A 26,693-nucleotide genomic window follows, 5' to 3' on the forward strand; every position below is an offset into this window, starting at 1 on the left:
CTGTGATGAGTGTGATGGAAAGGAGTCAGGCGCAGGAGGGTAATCACTGAATACAGAGTTTATTCCTTCGTAGACACACAAATGCGCTCAAATAGCGATCAACGAAACAGGCACAGGGGAAACTATCATCCCTGGCAAATACACTGTAACGGATATACAATAATACATAGGCACAGGGGAAAATCTACCCTGGCAACAATATGTTACGAGTGGCTCCACCGAGCTACACTACTCTCACAAATAGCAATCACCCACAAGGACAAGGGGGCAGAGGGAACACTTATACATGGACTAATTAGGGGATAGGAACCAGGTGTGTGTGACTGACAAGACAAGACAATTGTGATGATGATTGGGGTGGCTGTGGTTAGTAAGCCGGTGACAACGAACGCCAAAGCCTGCCCGAACAAGGAGGGGAGGCAGCCTCGGCCGAAGTCGTGACAACGACATTTCGATATGAAATCTTTTGGACATCAGAGCAATGTTGAGGGAATTTTATTTGTCAGAAAAGGATACTCATATAATAGGTAAGATATACAAAACGTAGAAAAAAATATTAACTATTGGAACCAAGACCTAAAAAGAACTGATATTGGCACAAGATGGAGGAAGTGTTGGAACATAACTAACAAAATTAAAGTAAACGAAAATGTACGCTTAATCCAGTATAAACTAATGTACAGAATTCACAAATTATATAGCACAACGGCAGAATCATGTCTTAAGTGTAAAACTAACAGTGACTCAATGATTCATGGCTTCTGGGAGTGCTATAAAGTCCAAAAGTTATGGGCAGAATTAGAAAGTTGGGTGTCAGAAGGTTTACAACATAAATGTACTTTTAATATGTCTATCTGCATATTTCAAGACATGGCATATGAGGGTGCGGTGAGATACCCAATGGGTTGGACTGTACTTTTCTCGTCAATCATTTTGAAAAAACCTTTGCTTAAAAACTGTAAATCAAATGACCCTCCATTGTTAAGACAGTGGATGAATCAATTGCATTATTATTTAAATATTTAAAAAATATGGGCTACAGAGAGAAACAGAATAACACAATTTGAGGTCATATGGCATAGAGTCTTACAAACACAGGAAATTGAATCAGTGGAAACATGTGGGTCTGAGCAGGTGTGATGTCATCGATGTTTGTGTGTCTGATTATTGTCTTCGGTATGGTTTATAGTGTTTGAAAAAAAAAAAATCTTACAAAAAAAAGAGTTGCGCAACAATTGAAATCCTGTCAAGTGTAGCACATGACAATACATGATCATGTTTGTCCAAAATGAACATTCATTGTCTTTCTTGCAAACCACATAAGTGTAGTTCATCAAAACACCTAAGCTACACTGACGCTACACTAACTTGCTGCGGAAATAAGCCAACAGGTTGTGAGACTTGTGAGTTATTTGGTCGTTGCAGATTGAAATTGTTTTGTTGAATGTGTCAAACTGCAAAATATATATATATCTGAACTTCGACATGCACGATGTTTACTACTGAAAGTTTGAGGGAGTAGGAAGGGGTGGAGGAATCTGTTTTGTTGACAATGCTCCACTATGTACAAAATCCCTTGAAAACAAATTAATGTTCTTGTGATAGATTTGGTATATAGGATCTTTAAAAACAGTTTAAGCTGTGGACAGACTTGACATACAAGACAAACATACACTATATATACAAAAGTATATACAAGAACATTTTAAATGAGTCATTTCGGCTATTTCAGCCACACCTGTTGCTGACAGGTGTATAAAATCGAGTACAAAGCCATGCAATCTACATAGACAAACATCAGCTGTAGAAAGGTCTTACTGAAGAGCTTAGTGACTGTCACGCCCTGACTCAGGGGACATTTATTTGTTGAGTCAGGGTGTGTATATTCTTTGTTGTATATTTCTATGGTGATATTCTAGTATGTCTATTTCTATGTTGGCCGGTGTGGTTCCCAATCAGAGGCAGCTGTCGCTCGTTGTCTCTGATTGGGGACCATACTTAGGCAGCCTATTGGCACTAGTGGGTTGTGGGATCTTGTTCCGTGTGAGGTATGTTGTTTGTCTACCTTGGACTTCACGTTTCGTTTGTTGTTTTGTCGTGGTATTTATTCAATATAAATAAACATGTATGCATATCACGCTGTGCCTTGGTCCGTCCCGTCTATACGATCGTGACAGAAGATCCCACCAAACGAGGACCAAGCAGCGTGTCCAGGAGCAGACAGCCTGGACCTGGGAGGAGATCCTGGACGGTAAGGGATCCTGGACTTGGGAGGAGATTCAGGCCGGGATGGATCGCCGTCCATGGGAGGAGACAGTGGAGGCACGGTATAGAGAGGAGCAGTGGCAACGTGGAAGGTGCCGGCTGAGGAAGAAGCCAGAGAGACAGCCCCAATAAAACAAATTTGGGGGGCTAAAAGGGTGGTTGGCGGAGCCTAGAGGTAGAGCAGAGCCAACTCCCCGTACTCACGCGAGAAGGCGTATGACTGGGCAAGCTCCATGTTATGCGGAGCTACGTACTGTGTCGCCAGTGATCCGGCACAGTCCTGTACGTCCTGTGCTAGCACCACGCACATGTCGTGCGAAGATGGGCATTCAGCCAGGACGGGGTGTGCCGGCTCAACGCTCCTGGTCTCCAGTACGCCTCCTCGTGGGAGGAAGGAGAGGGGAAGCAGCGCGCCGAGGTCCAGACCTGACCAGGGGCGCAACAGGGAGACGGAGAATAGGTGGTGGTCACGCCCGGAGCCGGATCCGCCTCCGAGACGGAATGCCCACCCGGCCCCTACCCTGTTATGTTTATGTGGCGCGGTCGGAGTCCGCACCTTTGGGGGGGGGGTACTGTCACGCCCTGACTCAGGGGACGTTTATTTGTTGAGTCAGGGTGTGTATATTCGCTCGTTGTCTCTGATTGGGGACCATACTTAGGCAGCCTATTGGCACTAGTGGGTTGTGGGATCTTGTTCCGTGTGAGGTATGTTGTTTGTCTACCTTGGACTTCACGTTTCGTTTCATTTGTTGTTTTGTCGTGGTGTTTATTCAATATAAATAAACATGTATGCATATCACGCTGCGCCTTGGTCCGTCCCGTCTGTATACGATCGTGACAGTGACTTTCAACGTGGCACCGTCATAGGATGCCACCTTTCCAACAAGTCAGTTTGTCAAATTTCTGCCCTGCTGGAGCTGCTCCGGTCAACTGCAAGTGCTGTTATTGTGAAGTGGAAATATCTAAGAGCAACAACGGCTCAGGCCGCCAAGTGCTGAAGCACGCAACGTGTAAAAATCTCACTACCTAGTTCCAAACTCCCTCTGGAAGCAACTTCAGCACAATAGCTGTTCGTCGGGAGCTTCATGAAATGGGTTTCCATGGCCAAGCAATACCAAGCGTCGGCAGGAGTGGTGTAAAGCTTGCCTCAATTGGACTTTGGAGCAGTGGAAACACGTTCTCTGGAGTGATGAATCAAGCTTCACGATCTGGCAGTCGGACGGACAAATCAGGGTTTGACGGATGCCAGGAGAACGCTACTTGCCCCAATGCATAGTGCCAACTGTAAAGTTTGGTGGAGGAGGAATAATGGTCCGGGGCTGTTTTTCATGGTTCGGGCTAAGCCCCTTAGTTCCAGTGAAGGGAAATCTTAACGCTACAGCATACAACGACATTCTAGACGTTTCTGTGCTTCCAGCTTTGTTTCAACAGTCTGGGGAAGGCCCTTTCCTGTTTCAGTATAACAATGCCCCCGTGCACAAAGCGAGGTCCATGTAGAAATGGTTTGTCCAGATCGGTGTGGAAAAACTTGAATGGCCTGCACAGCGCTCTAACCTCAACCTCATCAAACACCTTTGGGATGAATTGAACGCTGACTGCGAGCCAGACCTAATCGCCCAACATCAGTGCCCGACATCACTAATACTATTGTGGCTGAATGGAAGCAAGTCCCCGCAGCAATGTTCCAATATCTAGTGGAAAGCCTTCCCAGAAGAGTGGAGGCTGTTTAGTAGCAAAGGGGAATGAGATGTTTGACGAGCAGGTATCCACAGACTTTTGCTCATTTAGTGTAGAGAAGCTATGCAACAGAGGTGTGACATGCAGCAGCTGTAGAATACAACAGTCTGTTTTTGTCACCAGCTAACGGGCAGGAAATCCACAAACCTCACCTAACCTATTGAACGTCATTGTCAACATCCTCTGCCAAATGGTTCTGCACATAAAACCAGGTTTCTGCAAAAGAGAGCATGAGCATTCATTCAGCTCCTATCAAGCATGATAATTCCTTCAGCTGCTATCCAACTGGCTAGCTTGGCTATTTTTTTGTTAGCTAGTGAGCTAAGTTAGCTTGAATATGACTGAGCAAAGTAGCTAGCTAGCTAGCTAGCTAGTTCTAAACAGCTTCTTTCTTGGCTAAGAATTTCAATAAAAAGCCAACTCTGTACCCAACAGCACTTAAGCAATGTCATTGATTGAAACATCTGCCAGTCCATCTCTCACATTTTCTACCTTTCATCACTCACTCAACAGCAGTTAGCTACCTACCTACAAATTAAGCTAACAGTAACATATACCATTTTAAATAATTGAATGAAATTGTGAATATGGCTGAGAATTGAACAAAATATGAGAATTGAACAAAATATATTGAGCGTCAGTTTTGTCAGGATATAACATTATCTAGCTACAGTGAGGGAAAAAAGTATTTGATCCCCTGCTGATTTTGTACGTTTGCCCACTGACAAAAACAAGATCAGTCTATAATTTTAATGGTAGGTTTATTTGAACAGTGAGAGACAGAATAACAATAAAAAAATCCAGAAAAACGCATGTCAAAAATGTTATAAATTGATTTGCATTTTAATGAGGGAAATAAGTATTTGAACCCCTCTCAATCAGAAAGATTTCTGGCTCCCAGGTGTCTTTTATACAGGTAACGAGCTGAGATTAGGAGCACAGTCTTAAAGGGAGTGCTCCTAATCTCAGTTTGTTACCTGTATAAAAGACACCTGTCCACAGAAGCAAACAATCAATCAGATTCCAAACTCTCCACCATGGCCAAGACCAAAGAGCTCTCCAAGGATGTCAGGGACAAGATTGTAGACCTACACAAGGCTGGAATGAGCTACAAGACCATCGCCAAGCAGCTTGGTGAGAAGGTGACAACAGTTGGTGCGATTATTCGCAAATGGAAGAAACACAAAAGAACTGTCAATCTCCCTCGGCCTGGGGCACCATGCAAGATCTCACCTCGTGGAGTTGCAATGACCAGGAGAACAGTGAGGAATCAGCCCAGAAAAACACAGGAGGATCTTGTCAATGATCTCAAGGCAGCTGGGACCATAGTCACCAAGAAAACAATTGGTAACACACTACGCCGTGAAGGACTGAAATCCTGCAGTGCCCGCAAGGTCCCCCTGCTCAAGAAAGCACATATACAGGCCCATCTGAAGTTTGCCAATGAACATCTGAATGATTCAGAGGAGAACTGGGTGAAAGTGTTGTGGTCAGATGAGACCAAAATCGAGCTCTTTGGCATCAACTCAACTCGCCGTGTTTGGAGGAGGAGGAATGCTGCCTATGACCCCAAGAACACCATCCCCACCGTCAAACATGGAGGTGGAAACATTATGCTTTGGGGGTGTTTTTCTGCTAAGGGGACAGGACAACTTCACCGCATCAAAGGGACGATGGACGAGGCCATGTACCGTCAAATCCTCAGCCAGGGCATTGAAAATGGGTCGTGGATGGGTATTCCATCATGACACTGACCCAAAATACACGGCCAAGGCAACAAAGGAGTGGCTCAAGAAGAAGCACATTAAGGTCCTGGCGTGGCCTAGCCAGTCTCCAGACCTTAATCCCATAGAAAATCTGTGGAGGGAGCTGAAGGTTCGAGGTGCCAAACGTCAGCCTCGAAACCTTAATGACTTGGAGAAGATCTGCAAAGAGGAGTGGGACAAAATCCCTCCTGAGATGTGTGCAAACCTGGTGGCCAACTACAAGAAACGTCTGACCTCTGTGATTGCCAACAAGGGTTTTGCCACCAAGTACTACGTCATGTTTTGCAGGGGGGTCAAATACTTATTTCCCTCATTAAAATGCAAATCAATTGATAACATTTTTGACATGCGTTTTTCAGGATTTTTTTGTTGTTATTCTGTCTCTCACTGTTCAAATAAACCTACCATTAAAATTATAGACTGATCATGTTTTTGTCAGTGGGCAAACGTACAAAATCAGCAGGGGATCAAATACTTTTTTCCCTTACTGTAGCTCATAGCTTGTGCCGCTAGCTACTACTAGCTAGCTACTTATTGGGTAAGTCTCTAAGAGTTTTGCACACCTGGATTGTACAATATTTGCACATGATTCTTTTTGAATTCTTCAAGCTCTGTCAAGTTCGTTGTTGATCATTGCTAGACAGTCATTTTCAAGTCTTGCCATAGGTTTTCAAGCTGATTTAAGTCAAAGCTCTAACTAGGCTACTCAGAAACATTTAATGTTGTCTTGGTAAGCAACTCCAGTGTATATTTGGCCTTGTGTCTTAGGGTATAGTCCTGCTGAAAGGTGATTTTGTCTCCCAGTGTCTGTTGGAAAGCAGATTGAACCAGGATTTCCTCTAGGATTTTGCCTGTGCTTAGCTCCATTTCATTTCTTTTTATCCTAAAAATCTCCCCAACCACCACCACCACCAAAATATGGAGAGTGGTACTCAGTATGAAAAATGTATGCACTCACTAACTGTAAGTCGCTCTGGATAAGAGCGTCTGCTAAATTGACAAAAATGTAAATGTAATATTTAATGCAGGGTTCTTCATTTCCGGTCCTGGAAGGCCGAAACACCTCTGTTTTTCATCCTCTCCTTCTAATCAGGGGCTAATTCAGACCTGGGACACCAGGTGAGTGCAATTAACTACCAGGTAGAAATAAAAAACAGAAGTGTTTCGGCCCTCCAGGACCGGAATTGAAGAACCCTGATGTAATGTGTTGTGTTGGATTTGCCCAAAACATAGCGCTTTGTATTCAGGACATAAAGTTCATTTCTTTGCCACATTTCTTGCAGTTTTACTTTAGTGCCTTATTACAAACAGGATGCATGTTTTGGAATATTTGTATTCTGTACTGGCTTCCTTCTTTTCACTCTCATTTAGGTTAGTATTGTGTTGTTGATCCATCCTCAGTTTTCTCCTTTCACAGCCATTAAACTCGATAACTGTTTAAAGTCACCATTGGCCTCATGGTGAAATCCCTGAGCTATTTCCTTCCTCTCTGGCAACTGAGTTAGGAAGGCCGCCAGTATCTGTGGAGTGACTGGGTGTATTGATGCACCATCCAAAGTTTAAGTAAATAACTACACCATGCTCAAAGGTATATTAAATTGTCATCTTTTAAAAAATATATATCCATCTACCAATAGGTGCCCTTCCTTGCGAGGCATCAGAAATCATCCATGGTCTTTGTGGTTGAATCTGTGTTTGAAAATCACACGAAAATTGTATGTGTGGGGTACAGAGATTCAAAAATCATGTAAAACACTATTATTGCACACAGAGTGAGTCCATTAAACTTATTATGTGACTTGGTTTTACTCCTGAACTTGTTTAGGCTTGCCATAACAAAGGGGTTGAATACTTATTGACTCAAGGCAATGTCGAAAAACATAATTCCACTTTTACATTATGGGGTATTGTGTGTAGGCCGGTGACACAATCTCAATTTGATGAATTTAAAATTCCCACACATACAACAACATGTGGAAAAAGTCAAGGGGTGTGATTACTTTCTGAAGGCATTGTATGTAAATGGTTGACGTTCATTTTACCGACTGTTGCACATTGTACAGTGTGATTAAGTCACACACTCACCATACACTACTACTAGAGGGGGAAAATCCCACACATACTGTAGATGAACAGTGCCTTTGGAAAGTATTCAGACCCTTTGAATTTTTCCACATTTTGTTAGTTACAGCCTTATTCTAAAATTGATTAAATAGATTTTTCCGCTCATCAATCTATACACAATACCCCATAATGACACAGCAAAAACAGGTTTTTAGACATTTTTGCTAATTTATTTAAAAAAAAACAGAAATATCATGTGTTAAACAAATCAAAACACATTTAATATTTGAGATTCTTTAAATAGCCACCCTTTGCCTTGATGACCGATCACTGCACCTGTACACAGCCCATCTGAAATTAGCCCACCCAACTACCTCATCCCCATATTGTTATTTATTTTGCTCATTTGCACACCAGTATCTCTATTTGCACATCATCTCTTGCACATCTATCATTCCAGTGTTAATACTAATTGTAATTATTTTGCACTATAGCCTATTTATTGCCTTACCTCCATAACTTGCTACATTTGCACACACTGTATGTACAGTGGGGAGAACAAGTATTTGATACACTGCCAATTTTGCAGGTTTTCCTACTTACAAAGCATGTAGCGGTCTGTAATTTTTATCATAGGTACACTTCAACTGTGAGAGACAGACTCTAAAACAAAAATCCAGAAAATCACATTGTATGATTTTTAAGTAATTAATTAGCATTTTATAGCATTTTATTGCATGGAAGTATTTGATACATCCGAAAAGCAGAACTTAATATTTGGTACAGAAACCTTTGTTTGCAATTACAGAGATCATATGTTTCCTGTAGGTCTTGATCAGGTTTGCACACACTGCAGCAGGGATTTTGGCCCACTCCTCCATACAGACCTTCTCCAGATCCTTCAGGTTTCGGGGCTGTCGCTGGGCAATACGAACTTTCAGCTCCCTCCAAAGATTTTCTATTGGGTTCAGGTCTGGAGACTGGCTAGGCCACTCCAGGACCTTGAGATGCTTCTTACGGAGCCACTCCTTAGTTGCCCTGGATGTGTGTTTCGGGTTGTTGTCATGCTGGAAGACCCAGCCTCGACCCATCTACAATGCTCTTACTGAGGGAAGGAGGTTGTTGGCCAAGATATCGCGATACATGGCCCCATCCATCCTCCCCTCAATATGGTGCAGTCGTCCTGTCCCCTTTGCAGAAAAGCATCCACAAAGAATGATGTTTCCACCTCCATGCATCACAGTTGGGATGGTGTTCTTGGGGTTGTACTTATCCTTCTTCTTCCTCCAAACACGGCGAGTGGAGTTTAGACCAAAAAGCTCTATTTTTGTCTCATCAGACCACATGACCTTCTCCCATTCCTCCTCTGGATCATCCAGATGGTCATTGGCAAACTTCAGACGGGCCTGGACATGCGCTGGCTTGAGCAGGGGGACCTTGCGTATGCTGCAGGATTTTAATCCATGACGGCGTAGTGTGTTACTAATGGTATTCTTGAGACTGTCGTCCCAGCTCTCTTCAGGTCATTGACCAGGTCCTGCCGTGTAGTTCTGGGCTGATCCCTCACCTTCCTCATGATCATTGATGCCCCACGAGGTGAGATCTTGCATGGAGCCCCAGACCGAGGGTGATTGACCGTCATCTTGAACTTCTTCCATTTTTCTAATAATTGCACCAACAGTTGTTGCCTTCTCACCAAACTGCTTGCCTATTGTCCTGTAGCCCATCCCAGCCTTGTGCAGGTCTACAATTGTATCCCTGATGTCCTTACACAGCTCTCTGGTCTTGGCCATTGTGGAGAGGTTGGAGTCTGTTTGATTGAGTGTGTGGACAGGTGTCTTTTATACAGGTAATGAGTTCAAACGGGTGCAGTTAATGCAGGTAATGAGTGGAGAACAGGAGGGCTTCTTAAAGAAAAACTAACAGGTCTGTGAGAGCCGGAATTCTTACTGGTTGGTAGGTGATCAAATACTTATGTCATGCAATAAAATGCAAATTAATTACTTAAAAATCATGCAATGTGATTTTCTGGATTTTTGTTTTAGATTCCGTCTCTCACAGTTGAAGTGCACCTATGATAAAAATTACAGACCTCTACATGCTTTGTAAGTAGGAAAACCTGCAAAATCGGCAGTGTATCAAATACTTGTTCTCCCCACTGTATATTTTCTGTTGTATTTTTGACTTTATGTTTTGTTTTACCCCATATGTAACTCTGTGTTGTTGTTTTTATCGCACTGTTTTGCTTTATCTTGGCCAGGTCCCAGTTGTAAATGAGAACTTGTTCTCAACTGGCTTACCTGGTTAAATAAAGGTGAAATATATTTTTAAAAATTATGACAGCTTTGCACACTCTTGGCATTCTCTCAACCAGCTTCATGAGGTAATCACCTGGAATGCGTTTCAATTAACAGGTGTGCCTTCTTAAAATGCGTTTGAACCAATCAGTTGTGTTGTGACAAGGTAGCGGGGGTATACAGAAGATAGCCCTATTTGGTAAAAGACCAAGTCCATATTATGGCAAGAACAGCTCAAATAAGCAAAGAGAAACGACAGTCCATCATTACTTTAAGACATGAAGGTCAGTCAATACGGAACATTTCAAGAATTTAGAAAGTTTCTTCAAGTGCAGTGGCAAAAGCCATCCAGCGCTGTGATGAAACTGGCTCTCATGAGGACCGCCACAGGAATGGAAGACCCAGAGTTACCTCTGCTGCAGAGAATAAGTTCATTAGAGTTACCAGCCTCAGAAATTGCATCCCAAATAAATGCTTCACAGAGTTCAAGTAACAGACACATCTCAACATCAACTGTTCAGAGGGGACTGTGTTAATCAGGCCTTCATTGTCAAATTGCTGCAAAGAAACCACTACTAAAGGACACCAATAAGAAGAAGAGACCTGCTTGGGCAAAGAAACACGAGCAATGGACATTAGACCGGTGGAAATTTGTCCTTTTGTCTGGAGTCCAAATTGGAGATTTTTGGTTCGAACCGCCTTGTCTTTGTGAGACACGTTGTGGGTGAACAAATGTGTAGTTCCCACCGTAAAGCATGGAGGAGGAGGTGTTATGATGTGGGGGTGCTTTGCTGGTTACACTGTCTGTGATTTATTTAGAAGTCAAGGCACACTAACCTGCATGGTGACCACAGCATCCTGCAGCGATACACCATCCCATCTGGTTTTTCAACAGGACAATGACCCAACACATCTCCAGGCTGTATAAGGGCTATTTTACCAAGAAGGAGAGTGATGGAGTGCTGCATCAGATGACCTGGCCTCCACAATCCCCCAACCTCAATCCAAATGAGATGGTTTGGGATGAGTCGGACGGCAGAGTGAAGGAAAAGCAGCCAACAAGTGCTCAGCATATGTGGGAACTCCTTCAAGACTGTTGGAAAAGCATTCCAGGTGAAGCTGGTTGAGAGAATGCCAAGAGTGTGCAAAGCTGTTATCAAGGCAAAGGGTGGCTATTTGAAGAATCTCAAATATAAAATATATTTTGATTTGTTTAACACATTTCAGCTGACTACATGATTCCATATGTGTTATTTCATAGTTTTGATGTCTTCACTATTATTCTACAATGTAAAAATAAAGAAAAACCCTTGAATGAGTAGGTGTGTCCAAACTTTTGACTGGTACTGTAAGTATTCAGACCCTTTACTCAGTACTTTGTTAAAGCACCTTTGGCAGCGATTACAGCCTTGTGTCATCTTGGGTATGACGCAGCAAGCTTGGCAGACCTGTATTTAGGGAGTTTCTCACATTCTTCTCTGTAGATCCTCTCAAGCTCTGTCAGGTTGGATGGGGAGAGTTGCTGCATGGAGATGTTCGATCGGGTTCACGACATTCAGAGACTTGTCCCGAAGCCACTCCTGCTTTGTCATGGCTGTGTGCTTAGGGTCGTTGTCCTGTTGGAAGGTAAACCTTCACCCCTGTCTGAGGTGCTGAGTGCTCTGGAGCAGGTTTTCATCAAGGATCTCTCTGTACTTTGCTCTGTTCATCTTTCCCTTGATCCTGACTAGTCTCCCAGTCCCTGCCACTGAAAAACATCTCCACAGCATGATGATGCCACCACCATGCTTCACCTTAGGGATGGTGCCAGGTTTCCTCCAGACGTGACGCTTGGCATTCAGGCCAAAGAGTTCAATCTTGGTTTCATCAGACCAGAGAATCTTGTTTCTCATGATCTGAGAGTCGTTAGGTGCCTTTTGGCAAACTTCATGCAGTCTGTCATGTGCCTTTTACTGAGGAATGGCTTCCTTCTGGCCACTCTACCATAAAGGCCTGATTGGATGAGTTCTGCAGAGATGGTTGTCCTTCTGGAAGGTTCTCCCATCTCCACAGAGGAACTCTAGAGCTCTGTAAGAGTGACCATTGTGTTCTTGATCATCTCCCTGACCAAGGCCCTTCCAAACTTCTTCCATTTAAGAATGATGGAGGCCACTGTGTTCTTGGGGACTTTGAATGCTGCAGAAATGTTTTGGTACCCTTCCCCAGATCTGTGCCTCAACACAATCATGTCTCGGAGCTCTATGGACAATTCCTTCGACCTCATGGCTTGGATTTTGCTCTGACATGCACTGTCAACTGTGGGACCTTATATAGACAGGTGTGTGCTTTTCCAAATCATGTCCAATCAATTGAATTGACCACAGGTGGACTCCAATAAAGTTGTAGAAACATCTCAAGGATGATCAACGGAAACAGGATGCACATAAGCTCAATTTCATAGCAAAGGGTCTGAATAATCTTGATAAACTTGTTTGAAGACAAATTTTACATAAAACAAGATTATCAAGATTATCATCAAGATTATCTTCTCAATACCTGTCAGTGTCCACAGGTTCAGAGCTACCTCTAATACTAAAGCTTTTTGCAGTAATGAAATTGATAGTGATTATGAAAAAGGCTCTTTAATCTGAATGACTACATTCTTTTTAAAATGTTTTTCCCCTTTTGGGCATAAGAAACAAGGTACTTAAAGAAGGATGTGAAAACCACAGTGAGGAAGCAAAATAGTTACAATTCCTCTCATCACATTGTAAAGTTAATTTTATAACAAAACAAATAAGAGTGTGACGAAAAACTTGATTTGATAAAAGAACGACAGAAAATAATTAAAACATCCACCACTTTCATGAATGGCTTTCAATGTGTGGTAAAATGAGCCAGTGGAGCCGTCAGTCTTACTGTCTCCTGTCTGATCTGCATAGGACAAGAAGGGCTGTGAGCAGAGCCAGGAGCACGGTGATGGGGACCAGGAGGATGGCCACAAACAGGAAAACTGGTTGAGGAAGCACCTTCTCTACTGATGAAAAACACGAGGAGCAAACATAGGGTTGTGTCAGTCATTGAGTGATACTGTAGATATGGAGTGAGAGTTAGTTCATTTCATTCCGATCTCCTTTGCATTATTGTAGCCATTTTCTGTAGCCTGTCAACTATGCCTCTGTCTATCCCTGTTCTCCTCTCCGCACAGACTATACAAATGCCTCACACCGCGTGGCTGCTGCCTCTCTAACCTGGTGGTCCCTGCACGCACGACCCACGTGGAGTTCCAGGTCTCCGGCAGCCTCTGGAACTGCCGTTCTGCGGCCAACAAGGCAGAGTTAATCTCAGCCTATGCTACCCTCCAGTACCTCGACTTCTTGGCGCTGACGGAAACATGGATTACCACTGAAAACACTGCTACTCCTACTGCTCTCTCCTCGTCTGACCATGTGTTCTCGCATACCCCGAGAGCATCTGGTCAGCGGGGTGGTGGCACAGGAATCCTCATCTCTCCCAAGTGGACATTATCTATTTTTCCCCTGACCCATCTGTCCATCTCCTCATTTGAATTCCATGCTGTCACAGTCACTAGCCCATTCAAGCTTAACATCCTTATCATTTATCGCCCTCCAGGTTCCCTTGGAGAGTTCATCAATGAGCTTGACGCCTTGATAAGTTCCTTTCCTGAGGATGGCTCCCCCTCACAGTTCTGGGTGACTTCAACCTCCCTACGTCTACCTTTGACTCATTTCTCTCTGCCTCCTTCCGGCGCGGCTCACTCTTGGATTGCGTCCTACCTGACCGGTCGCTCCTACCAAGTGGCGTGGCGAGAATTTGTCTCCGCACCACGTGCTCTCACCACTGGTGTCCCCCAGGGCTCAGTTCTAGGCCCTCTCCTATTCTCGCTATACACCAAGTCACTTGACTCTGTCATATCCTCACATGGCCTCTCCTATCATTGCTACGCAGACGACACACAACTAATCTTCTCCTTTCCCCCTTCTGATAACCAGGTGGCGAATCGCATCTCTGCATGTCTGGCAGACATATCAGTGTGGATGACGGATCACCACCTCAAGCTGAACCTCGGCAAGACGGAGCTGCTCTTCCTCCCGGGGAAGGACTGCCTGTACCATGATCTCGCCATCACGGTTGACAACTCCGTTGTGTCCTCCTCCCAGAGTGCGAAGAGCCTTGGCGTGACCCTGGACAACACCCTGTCGTTCTCCGCTAACATCAAGGCGGTGACCCGATCCTGTAGGTTCACGCTCTACAACATTCGGAGAGTACGACCCTGCCTTACACAGGAAGCGGCACAGGTCTTAATCCAGGCACTTGTCATCTCCCGTCTGGATTACTGCAACTCGCTGTTGGCTGGGCTCCCTGCCTGTGCCATTAAACCCCTACAACTCATCCAGAATGCCGCAGCCCGTCTGGTGTTCAACCTTCCCAAGTTCTCTCACGTCACCCCGCTCCTCCGCACACTCCACTGGCTTCCAGTTGAAGCTCGCATCTGCTACAAGACCATGGTGCTTGCCTACGGAGCTGTGAGGGGAACGGCACCTCCGTACCTTCAGGCTCTGATCTTTCCCTACACCCAAACGAGGGCATTGTGTTCATCCACCTCTGGCCTGCTGGCCCCACTACCTCTGCGGAAGCACAGTTCCCGCTCAACCCAGTCAAAACTGTTCGCTGCTCTGGCACCCCAATGGTGGAACAAGCTCCCTCATGACGCCAGGACAGCGGAGTCACTCACCACCTTCCGGAGACACTTGAAACCCCACCTCTTTAAGGAATACCTGGGATAGGATAAAGTAATCCTTCTACCCCCCTTACCCCACCCCAAAGAAAGAAAAAAAATAAAAGAATATATTGTAAAGTGGTTATCCCACTGGCTATAAGTTGAATGCACCAATTTGTAAGTCGCTCTGGATAAGAGCGTCTGCTAAATGACGTAAATGTAAATGTTAATGTTAAACTTCATTGCAATACACCGACCCAAATGGCTGTATACTGTATGATATACTTGAATATAGATGTGACACACTGTAACTGAAAGGTCTGTGTATGTAATGAGAAAACACTACCTGCCATCTCAAACGGCTGTTGGAAGGGCTGCCTCATTATCATGGTGGAGCCCAGGTGGATTTGACACTCATAGTTCATGCCCTTCTCCAAGGGGAGGATCACAGACAGGGTAATAGACAGTGGCATGTTGGGGTAAAGAGGATCCGTGTTCTTTTGGAATACTTTATATCCGTCTTGTTTCAAGGATAAAACAAACCGATCATCCCGGGAAACATTCACAGCACACATGAGTTTGGTGTTATTCTCAGGGTCAAGTCCAAAGAACATGGAATCTGTATTAGACATACAGAAAGACACACACACACAAACACACACATACATTTGTATCCTAACATGGTGTGGTATAGGACATGAAAAACTGCAATTAGTGGACAACATGGCAAAAGCATAGAAATTGTATCATTACCATGTATCAGCAGCTTAACGCCGCTCCCTTTCGTCCTCTTAGCTTGTCCGGCGGCCCAATAAGAAAGTTTACACTCATACTTTCCACAGCTATCCTCCCACTGGACATTCTTCAGAAGTACAGATCTGTTTGGTGAGTTGCGGTCACTGTCCAGAACCTCCACACGATCCTTGTACATTAACTCTGGGTCAGGCCACAGTCTTGTCATTTCGGTCTTACTTTCTCTACTGGTAATTTGATGCCAGTAGAGAATGGGATTCTTTGCCACCTGCTGGTCTGGAGTGTGGATGAACTGGCAGTCAAACGAGGCATCCTGAGCCAGTTTATACACAACCTCATCAGGTCTCTGGGTAACACTCTGGGCCCAGGCTCCTAAGAAAGAAAGTGTATATGGAGGCTATTCCAGAAAAATTATATTTTTAGCCTACAACATACAGTCTGAAATTATTGGCAGCCTTGATAAAGATGATCAAAAAAGACTGCATCAAATAAATAATACAAATACTGAGATTTATTGTATGCTCCAAAAACTTGAGAAATTATATTATTTTATTCTAATACAATTACTCTGAGATTTTTTTTTTTTAAACAAGTGATAAAAACAATCTAAAAAAGAAAGGTTCCAAAATCATTGTCACCTCGTTTTCCATAATTTGTGCACCGTCCCCCTGCGAGGTGTGAGAGAACAATTAACATTTAACATGTTTACCTGCCTTGTTTAATATTAATAATTAATAATTATATACTGTTCTACTAATGCTGTGTTTTTGTAAAGGGATGGTTTCTACTCCAGCTCCCTGCAGCTAGTCTAGGCATGTGATCAAGGACATGGGTTTAATTTGAGATAGGGGTATCTGGAGCTGACAATTGATTTATGAATGGTTTGGTGATAAAACCTACAGCATGTATTCCATAGAATGAGTTGGTGTTTGTGTAATGTAAGGTACCAGGGAGAGATGGCTCGGGTATGGATAATGATGAGAGGAACCTTGTCTTGGGGGCCAAACTCTGGTTTCCATGCAATAAGAACAGTCTTTATAGCAAATGCTATCTGGATGGGAGATACTCCTTTCTCATACATCAAGTCTCACCTTTTGACTTATTCCACACATCTGCTGTTTGTCATGTAGACTGGGAGGGTGTATCGTGCTATAAAATATATTGGTATTGTCTGTATGTCAGAGCTTTTCGGCCCGCGGGCCTTGTGTTTGACACGTGTGCTAGCCTATTAGCCACCTTTTGACTGACTTGTGATTGTCACGCCCTGACTCAGGGGACGCTTATATGTTGAGTCAGGGTGTGTGTATTCCTTGTTGTGTTAGTTCTATGTTGTAGAATCTAGTATGTCTATTTCTATGTTGGCCGGTGTGGTTCCCAATCAGAAGCAGCTGTCGCTCGTTGTCTCTGATTGGGGACCATACTTAGGCAGCCTATTGGCACTAGTGGGTTGTGGGATCTTGTTCCGTGTGAGGTATGTTGTTTGTGTACCTTGGACTTCACGTTTCGTTTCGTTTGTTGTTTTGTCTGTGTTTATTTGTGTAAATAAACATGTATGCATATCACGCTGCGCCTTGGTCTGACCCGTTCATCAACGAACGTGACAGAAGATCCCACCAAACGAGGACCAAGCAGTGTGCCCAGGAAGAGCGAATTGCCATGTCACAGGTGGGCAAATGGTGGTCATGGGAGGAGATATTTGCGGGGAAAGGGCCATTGGCAAAGGTAGATGCCCAGGCAGGAGAGGAGCAACGGCAGCACAGAGGAAGCCGGTCGAGGAAGAAGCCCGAGAGACAGCCCCAAGAAAAAAAAATTGGGGGGCTAAGAGGGTGGTTGGCGGAGCCTAGGGTTAGAGCAGAGCCAACTCCCCGTACTCACGCGAGAAGGCGTATGACTGGGCAAGCTCCATGTTATGCGGAGCTACGTACTGTGTCGCCAGTGCGCCGGCACAGTCCTGTACGTCCTGTGCTTGGAAGATGGGCATCCAGCCAGGACGGGGTGTGCCGGCTCAACGCTCCTGGTCTCCAGTATGCCTCCTCGGTCCCGCATATCCTGCGCCAGTTCCATGAGCTGTATCGCCAGTACGCGTGCACAGCCCAGTGCGTCCTGTGCCAGCGGCCCGCACGTGTAGTGCGAAAGTGGGCAGCCAGCCAGGACGGGTTGTGCCAGCTCTCCGCTCCAGACCTCCAGTCTGCCTTCGCAGCCCGGCCCGGCCTGTTCCTGCCCCTCGCACCAAGCCAGTGGTGCGCGTCGCCAGCCCGGCCCGGCCTGTTCCTGCCCCTCGCACCAAGCCAGTGGTGCGCGTCGCCAGCCCGGCCCGGCCTGTTCCTGCCCCTCGCACCAAGCCAGTGGTGCGCGTCGCCAGCCCGGCCCGGCCTGTTCCTGCCCCTCGCACCAATCCAGTGGTGCGCACGCCAGCCCGGCCCGGCCTGTTCCTGCCCCTCGCACCAAGGAAGTGGTGCGCGTCCCCAGCCCGGTCCGGTCCGGCCTGTTCCTGCCCCTCGCACCAAGTCAGTGGTGCGCGTCGCCAGCCCGGCCCGGCCTGTTCCTGCCCCTCGCACCAAGCCAGTAGTGCGCGTCGCCAGCCCAGCCCAGCCCGGCCTGTTCCTGCCCCTCGCACCAAGCCAGTGGTGCACGTCGCCAGCCCGGCCCGGCCTGTTCCTGCCCCTCGCACCAAGTCAGTGGTGTGCGTCCCCAGCCCGGTCCGGCCTGTTCCTGCCCCTCACACCAAGGCAGTGGTTCGCGTCGCCAGCCCGGTCCGGCCTGTTCCTGCCCCTCGCTCCAAGCCAGTGGTGCGCGTCCAGTGGTTCGCGTCTCCAGCCCAGCCCGGCCTGTTCCTGCCCCTCGCACCAAGCCAGTGGTGCGCGTCGCCAGCCCGGCCCGGCCTGTTCCTGCTCCTCGCATCAAGCCAGTGGTGCGCGTCGCCAGTCCGGCCCGGCCTGTTCCTGCTCCTCGCACCAAGCCAGTGGTGCGCGTCGCCAGCCCGGCCCGGCCTGTTCCTGCCCCTCGCACCAAGCCAGTAGTGCGCGTCGCCAGCCCAGCCCGGCCTGTTCCTGCCCCTCGCACCAAGCCAGTGGTGCACGTCGCCAGCCCGGCCCGGCCTGTTCCTGCCCTCGCACCAAGTCAGTGGTGTGCGTCCCCAGCCCGGTCCGGCCTGTTCCTGCCCCTCGCACCAAGGCAGTGGTTCGCGTCGCCAGCCCGGTCCGGCCTGTTCCTGCCCCTCGCACCAAGCCAGTGGTGCGCGTCCAGTGGTGCGCGTCTCCAGCCCAGCCCGGCCTGTTCCTGCCCCTCGCACCAAGCCAGTGGTGCGCGTCGCCAGCCCGGCCCGGCCTGTTCCTGCTCCTCGCATCAAGCCAGTGGTGCGCGTCGCCAGTCCGGCCCGGCCTGTTCCTGCTCCTCGCACCAAGCCAGTGGTGCGCGTCGCCAGCCCGGCCCGGCCCGTTCCTGCTCCTCGCATCAAGCCAGTGGTGCGTGTTCCTAGTCCGGTCCGGCCCGTGCCTGCTCCTCGCACCAGACCAGTGGTGCGTGTGTCCAGTCCGGCACGGCCGTGCCTGTTCCACCGGTGCCTGGTCCGGCACCGGTCAACTGCTCCACTCCGGAGCCAGAGCAGTCCGCTCCACCGGTGCCTGATCCAGCTCCGGTTAGCTGCTCCACTCCGGAGCCAGAGCAGTCCGCTCCACCGGTGCCTGATCCAGCTCCGTTCAGCGGCTCTACTCCGGAGCCAGAGCAGTTCGCTCCACCGTCGTCGGGTTCAGCTCCAGTCAGCGGTTCCAGTCCAGACCCAGACGTCAGCCCCTCTCCAGGTTCGGGGTCTCCCACACCAGGGGGCCACTGTGTTCTTGGTAACTGTTACGGATACAGGTATCCTGTGTCTTTTTGTGTTTTTTCTCTCCTTCTGCCCTAATCACAGGTGTCCTGTATGTTCCTGATTGGTGGTCGTTGGGGTTTCTGCTGATTGCTAAGGTGGACCAATCAGTGAACATTCCTCTGCATTGCACCACCTGTTTCTGGTTTTTCAATCACACATCCCATTGTTTAAAAGCCGGTCAGTTGTGTTTGTTGTGAGAGACTATTTCCGTATGTGAGTATGGATACTGTGGTGTCCTGTGTTTTGTTAACTCACTTAGTTGCTGGTTACTCTGTTTGGTAATTTTGTTAGAGACTATTTCCGTATGTGAGTATGGATACTGTGGTGTCCTGTGTTTTGTGTACTCACTCATTTGCTGGTTACTCTGTTTGGTAACTTTGTGTGTTTCTGGGAAAAGGGGAATTTAAGCAAGTTGCCTTTGGGCGTACATTACCCGTAGGAAGAAAATTGTCTAAAAACACTAGCTAGACCTGAGCGGACCACCCACTGTAATTTTTGCATGATTAGCAGTAGCTTAGCGGTTCTTGAGGTAGGCAAGATCAGTTTAGGGGTGTTTTACACTATTGTTTCATTTCTTGGGTCCTGCTCAGCCCTTTTTCCCAAACCTTTACCGTGTGTTCAAAAATAAACCTTTTATGTTTGACGGTAGTTTATGGTTGTCGTGTAGTTTTTGTTCTCACTGTTCCATGTCACGCTTATAATTTGCATGAATTATGTTACGGGTCTCATGTCCATCCACCCTAGACGTTTAAAGCCACGGGGTTCGTAACATAATGTGGGGGCTCGTCTGGGATCAATCTCATTGATACCCATGCTACTCATGCAAATTAGTTAGTGTCTGGTTCAGTGTTGAGCTTGGCAGCTGTAACTACCTGTTTTTTTTGTGTTCAGAATTCGTCGGCTCGTGTTGCTAGTTTAGGATGGCTACTTTTGAGTTGGATGCATTTTTGGAAAACCCTACGTGGGAGGTTTTTGAGAATTGCCGTAGAGTGGATCTACAGGCTTTGGCTGACCAATTTTCTGTACCCATATCAAGGGTTTTAGTGAAAGCCGAAGTGAGGAAAGCAGTGTTAGAGATATTGTTGAACGAGCGAGTGCTTGAGTTACCGCCGCCTGAGTCTGCTGCTCCTGTAGGGGATGTGGCTGCTGCTCCTGTAAACCCATCGATGTCTGAGGACGAGGCTAAGGCTCCAGCCACATTGCCCCGTTTTGACCCACTCTCCCCACTGACTGACAGTGATGCTAGGATGGATGTCCGCTCGACACGGCTCCAAATGGAGGCGGAAGAGCGGGCACAAATCAGGCAAGACAAGCTGGAGATGCATAAGATGGAACTAGAGGCAGAACAGGAGACGCGTAAAATGGAACAAGAGGCAGAACAGGAGACGCGTAAGATGGAACTGGAGACACGTAGGCTTGATCAAGAACTGGAGATGCGTAAAATGGAACTGGAGGCAGAAACAGCGAGGTTAGTCTCTGCTCATACTATGTCTTCTAGTGAGCCGTCCTCACCAGCTGTGGCATCTGCTACTTTAGATATTAGTAGACAGATCACCTTGGTACCTGTGTTTAGGGAGTCAGAGGTTGATTCCTATTTCAGTGTTTTTGAACGTACATTGCCCAATTCAGAGATGCTGCTGTCTCTCCCGTCAAGCCTGATTCATTTAACGGACAGTCAGATGATATTGTGAGACTATTACACAGCTTTCCATGTCTTTTTAATGATGTTCCTACATGCACAAATGTGTTAGAACATGACATTAATGTTGGAAACGCTGCACCTATCAAGCAACATGCTTATCGTGTCAACGTCTCTAAAAGAAAGATAATGAGGGATGAGGTCGGTTATTTGCTGGAGAATAACCTGGCTATGCCAAGTTCAAGTCCTTGGAGTTCTCCGTGCATTCTGGTTCCTAAACTTGATGGGACATCCAGATTATGTACGGACTATCGGAAGGTCAATGCTGTCACAGTGCCCGACTCGTTCCCGTTACCCAGACTGGATGACTGTATTGATACTGTTGGTGCTGCTACTTATGTAACCAAACTAGATCTTCTAAAAGGTTACTGGCAGGTGCCGTTAACCTCACGTGCCTCCGACATCTCTGCCTTTGTGACCCCAGATCACTTCCTACAATATGCTGTCATGGCATTTGGGATGCGGAACGCACCAGCCACTTTCCAACGCCTGGTTAACACAGTATTGGCTGGAGTTCCTAATTGTAGTGCTTACCTTGATGATCTGGTAATTTATTCAACTGAGTGGTCTGATCATGTTAACACTCTAAGGGTAGTGTGTGAACGTCTAGCAGCCGCTTCTCTAACCCTGAACTTAGCAAAGTGCGAGTTTGGGAAGGCCACTGTTACTCATCTCGGTAAACAGGTCGGCCATGGTCAGGTGCGCCCTGTAGATGCCAAGGTCTCAGCTATAAATGCATTTCCCGCACCTACCACCAGAAGAGAGCTACGCCGCTTTTTAGGGATGGTTGGCTACTACCGTAGTTTCTGTAAAAATGTATCTGCGGTAGTTGCTCCATTAACGGATTTGCTCAGTCCGGCGAGAAAATTTGTATGGTCTGAAGATTGTAGTACTGCTTTCAACACTGCTAAAGCACTCTTATGTAGTACTCCTGTTCTTGCTGCGCCAGATTTTGAAAGACCGTTTAAACTGGAGGTAGATGCAAGTGCCAGAGGTGCTGGTGCTGTTCTACTACAGCAGGACCAGAGTGGAGTGGACCATCCTGTCTGTTATTTTTCACGGAAATTTAACAAATGTCAGACAAACTATTCCACCATTGAACAAGAAGCTCTAGCTTTGTTGTTAGCTCTGCAGTACTTTGAAGTTTATGTTGGTTCCAGTGCATTACCAGTGATAGTGTATACTGACCATAACCCCTTAGTTTTTCTCTACCGGATGTACAACCAAAACCAACGCCTTATGCGTTGGGCACTTGTAGTGCAAAATTATAATTTGGAGATCCGCCACAAAAAGGGGTCGGATAATGTGTTGGCAGATGCTTTGTCTCGTGTTTAAAGATCTAGGTTGTTTTTTTTGTTATCCCGTCAGGATGCTGTTGATCTTTGAATTTTGGGTGTTGTGATGGTACGTGTGTCGCAAACCATTGTGGTTTGTTCTTTTTAAGGGTGGGAGTGTTACGGATACAGGTATCCTGTGTCTTTTTGTGTTTTTTTCTCTCCTTCTGCCCTAATCACAGGTGTCCTGTATGTTCCTGATTGGTGGTTGTTGGGGTGTCTGCTGATTGCTAAGGTGGACCAATCAGTGAACATTCCTCTGCATTGCACCACCTGTTTCTGGTTTTTCAATCACACATCCCATTGTTTAAAAGCCGGTCAGTTGTGTTTGTTGTGAGAGACTATTTCCGTATGTGAGTATGGATACTGTGGTGTCCTGTGTTTTGTGTACTCACTCATTTGCTGGTTACTCTGTTTGGTAACTTTGTGTGTTTCTGGGAAAAGGGGAATTTAAGCAAGTTGCCCTTGGGCGTACATTACCCGTAGGAAGAAAATTGTCTAAAAACACTAGATAGACCTGAGCGGACCACCCACTGTAATTTTTGTATGATTAGCAGTAGCTTAGCAGTTCTTGAGGCAGGCAAGATCAGTTTAGGGGTGTTTTACACTAGTTTCATTTCTTGGGTCCTGCTCAGCCCTTTTTCCCAAACCTTTACCGTGTGTTCAAAAATAAACCTTTTATGTTTGACGGTAGTTTATGGTTGTCGTGTAGTTTTTGTTCTCACTGTTCCATGTCACGCTTATAATTTGCATGAATTATGTTACGGTCTCATGTCCATCCACCCTAGACGTTTAAAGCCACGGGGTTCGTAACAGTAACTTCAATGCTGCAGAATATTTTTTGTACCCTTCCCCAGATCTGTGCCTCGACACAATCCTGTCTTGGAGCTCTACGGACAATTCCTTCAACCTAATGGCTTGGTTTTTGCTCTGACATGCACTGTCAACTGTGGGACCTTATATAGACAGGTGTGTGCCTTTCCAAATCATGTCCAATCAATTGAATTTACCACAGGTGGACTTCAATCAAGTTGTAGAAACATCTCAAGGATGATCAATGGAAACAGGATGCACCTGAGCTCAATTTCTAGTCTCATAGCAAAGGGTCTGAATACTTATGTAAATAAGGCATTTCTGTTTATTTTTTATAACTTTGCAAACTGTTTTCACTTTGTCATTATGGGGTATTGTGTGTAGATTCATGAGAAATACTTTTAAAATACATTTTAGAATAAGGCTGTAACGTAACAAAATGTGGAAAAAATATTTGTTATTGATCTTTATCAAGGGTGCCAATGTCTGTACCCGTAACTAGCCATGATATTTAAACATTAAAAGGCCCAGTGCAGTCAAAAACGTGATTTCGCTGTGTTTTATATATATTTCCACACTATGAGGTTGGAATAATAAGAGCTGTGTGAAAATGTCTGCCTGTTTTGGTCAGATTGAGTTTTGGCCTGCCTGGTGTGATCAAATTGGTCTTTGCTAATAAGCTTATTATTTGTATTTATTTTTCCATTTTGATTGAAAAACATCACAGTAAGTTACTTAATTGTTACCAGAAATGATTTTATATTGAGATAAAAAAACAGCTGCATTGGACCTTTAATCAATCTTGCCATAACATTTTAAATACAAATTATTTTTAAGAGTGTTTAAAAATCTCACCTGCAGCGATGAGGAGGGCAATACTCACAATGTTCCATAAATCTGTCTTTGAATTTGAGGCCATCAAAACCTTTGCCATCTTCCTTTTTACAACAATAATGATCTGAGTTTGTCAGCACAAATGAAAGTGAGCTGTGCTGAAAAGTATAATTTCCTGTAACTGTTTGTATGATAAAGTTTTCCGTCTAGATAGAACTGCCAAAGGGGGTGGAGTTGCAATCTACTGTAGAGATAGCCTGCAGAGCTCTATCATACTATCCAGGTCTGTGCCCAAACAGTTTGAGCTTCTACTTCTAAAAATCCACCTTTCCAGAAATAAGTCTCTCACTGTTGCCGCTTGCTACAGACCCCCCTCAGCCCCCAGCTGTGCCCTGGACACCATATGTGAATTGATTGCCCCCCATTTATCCTCAGAGTTTGTACTGCTTGGTGACCTAAATTGGGATATGCTTAATACCCCAGCCATCCTACAATCCAAGCTAGATGCCCTCAACCTCACGCAAATTATCAACGAACCTACCAGGTACAACCCTAAATCCGTAAACATGGGTACCCTCATAGATATCATCCTGACTAACACACCCTCTAAATACACCTCAGCTGTCTTCAACCAGGATCTCAGCGATCACTGTCTTATTGCCTGCGTCCGTAACGGGTCCGCGGTCAAACGACCACCCCTCATCACTGTCAAACGCTCCCTAAAACACTTTAGCGAGGAGGCCTTCCTAATTGACCTGGCCCAGGTATCCTGGATGGATATAGATCTCATTCCGTCAGTAGAGGATGCCTGGTTGTTCCTTAAAAGTAATTTCCTCTCAATCTTAAATAAACATGCCCCATTCAAAAATACAGAACTAAGAACCGATATAGCCCCTGGTTCTCCTCAGACTTGACTGCCCTTGACCAGCACAAAAACATCCTGTGGCGTACAGCATTAGCATCAAATAGCCCCCGCGATATGCAACTTTTCAGGGAAGTTAGGAACCAATATACACAAGCAGTCAGGAAAGCAAAGGCTAACTTTTTCAAACAGAAATTTGCTTCCTGTAGCACTAACTCCAAAAAGTTTTGGGACACTGTAAAGTCCATGGAGAATAAGAGCACTTCCTCCCAGCTGCCCACTGCACTGAGGCTAGGAAACACTATCACCACCGATAAATCTACAATAATCGAGAATTTCAACAAGCATTTTGCTACAGCTGGCCATGCTTTCCATCTGGCTACCACTAACCCGGCCACCAACTCTGCACCCTCTGCTGCAACTTGCCCATGCCCCCGCTTCTCCTTCACACAAATTCAGACAGCTGATGTTTTGAAAGCGCTGCAAAATCTGGACCCCCTACAAATCAGCTGGGCTAGACAATCTGGACCCTTTCTTTCTAAAACTAGCCGCCGAAATTGTCGCAACCCCTATTACTAGTCTGTTCAACCTCTCTTTCATAACGTCTGAGATCCCCAGAGATTGAAAGCTGCCGCGGTCATCCCCCTCTTCAAAGGGGGTGACACTCTAGATCCAAACTGCTACAGACCTATATCCATCCTGCCCTGCCTTTCGAAAGTATTCGAAAGCCAAGTTAACAAACAGATCATCGACCATTTCGAATACCACCGTACCTTCTCCGCTATGCAATCCGGTTTCCGAGCTGGTCACGGGTGCACTTCAGCCACGCTCAAGGTCCTAAACGATATTATAACCGCGATTGATAATAGACAGTACTGTGCAGCCGTCTTCATCGACCTGGCCAAGGCTTTCGACTCTGTCAACCACCGCATTCTTATTGGCAGACTAAATAGCCTTGGTTTCTCAAATGACTGCCTCGCCTGGTTCACCAACTACTTCTCAGATAGAGTTCAGTGTGTCAAATCGGAGGGCCTGTTGTCTGGACCTATGGCAGTCTCTATGGGGGTGCCACAGGGTTCAATTCTTGGGCCGACACTTTTCTCCGTGTATATCAATGATGTCGCTCTTGCTGCTGGTGACTCTCAGATCCACCTCTACGCAGACGACACCATTTTGTATACATCTGGCCCTTCATTGGACACTGTGTTAACAAACCTCCAAACGAGCTTCAATGCCATACAACAATCCTTCAGTAGCCTTCAACTGCTCTTAAACACTAGTAAAACTAAATGCATTCTTTTCAATCGAACGCTGCTAGCACCCGCCCACCCGACTAGAATCACCACTCTCGACGGGTCTGACCTAGAGTATGTGGACAACTACAAATATCTAGGTGTCTGGTTAGACTGTAAACTCAACTTCCAGACTCACATAAAGAATCTCCAATCCAAAGTTAAATCTAGAATCGGCTTCCTATTTCGCAACAAAGCCTCCTTCACTCATGCTGCCAAACATGCCCTCGTAAAACTGACTATCCTACCGATCCTTGACTTCGGCGATGTCATTTACAAAATAGCCTCCAACACTCTACTCAGCAAATTGGATGTAGTCTATCACAGTGCCATCCGTTTTGTCTCCAAAGCCCCATACACTACCCACCACTGTGACCTGTACGCTCTTGTTG

At 46.0% G+C, this 26,693-nt stretch overlaps 1 protein-coding gene across 1 annotated transcript; it reads right to left on the bottom strand.

Annotated features, from left to right (window-relative positions):
* Nucleotides 1–12,626: 12,626 nt before the first annotated feature.
* Nucleotides 12,627–24,307, bottom strand: LOC121563281. Its single transcript, XM_045214979.1, has 4 exons — nucleotides 24,169–24,307; nucleotides 15,603–15,974; nucleotides 15,196–15,468; nucleotides 12,627–13,145 (listed from the first exon to the last, which is right to left on the bottom strand). Exons 1-4 carry the CDS (start codon nucleotides 24,245–24,247, stop codon nucleotides 13,024–13,026), a joined length of 846 nt encoding a protein of 281 aa, XP_045070914.1. The 5' UTR covers nucleotides 24,248–24,307; the 3' UTR covers nucleotides 12,627–13,023.
* Nucleotides 24,308–26,693: the final 2,386 nt, after the last annotated feature.

Source organism: Coregonus clupeaformis, unplaced genomic scaffold (assembly GCF_020615455.1).
Source record: "Coregonus clupeaformis isolate EN_2021a unplaced genomic scaffold, ASM2061545v1 scaf0347, whole genome shotgun sequence".
NCBI classification, from domain to species: Eukaryota; Metazoa; Chordata; class Actinopteri; order Salmoniformes; family Salmonidae; genus Coregonus; species Coregonus clupeaformis.

Bases quoted from the DNA above. Each gene is read 5' to 3' on its own strand.
- LOC121563281 (XM_045214979.1), bottom strand. From the start codon at position 24,247: ATGGCAAAGGTTTTGATGGCCTCAAATTCAAAGACAGATTTATGGAAC. The intron at 15,975-24,168 runs GTGAGATTTTTA...TTTCTTTCTTAG, and splicing joins TGCCCTCCTCATCGCTGCAG to GAGCCTGGGCCCAGAGTGTT. The intron at 15,469-15,602 runs GTAATGATACAA...TGTCTAATACAG, and splicing joins CGTTAAGCTGCTGATACATG to ATTCCATGTTCTTTGGACTT.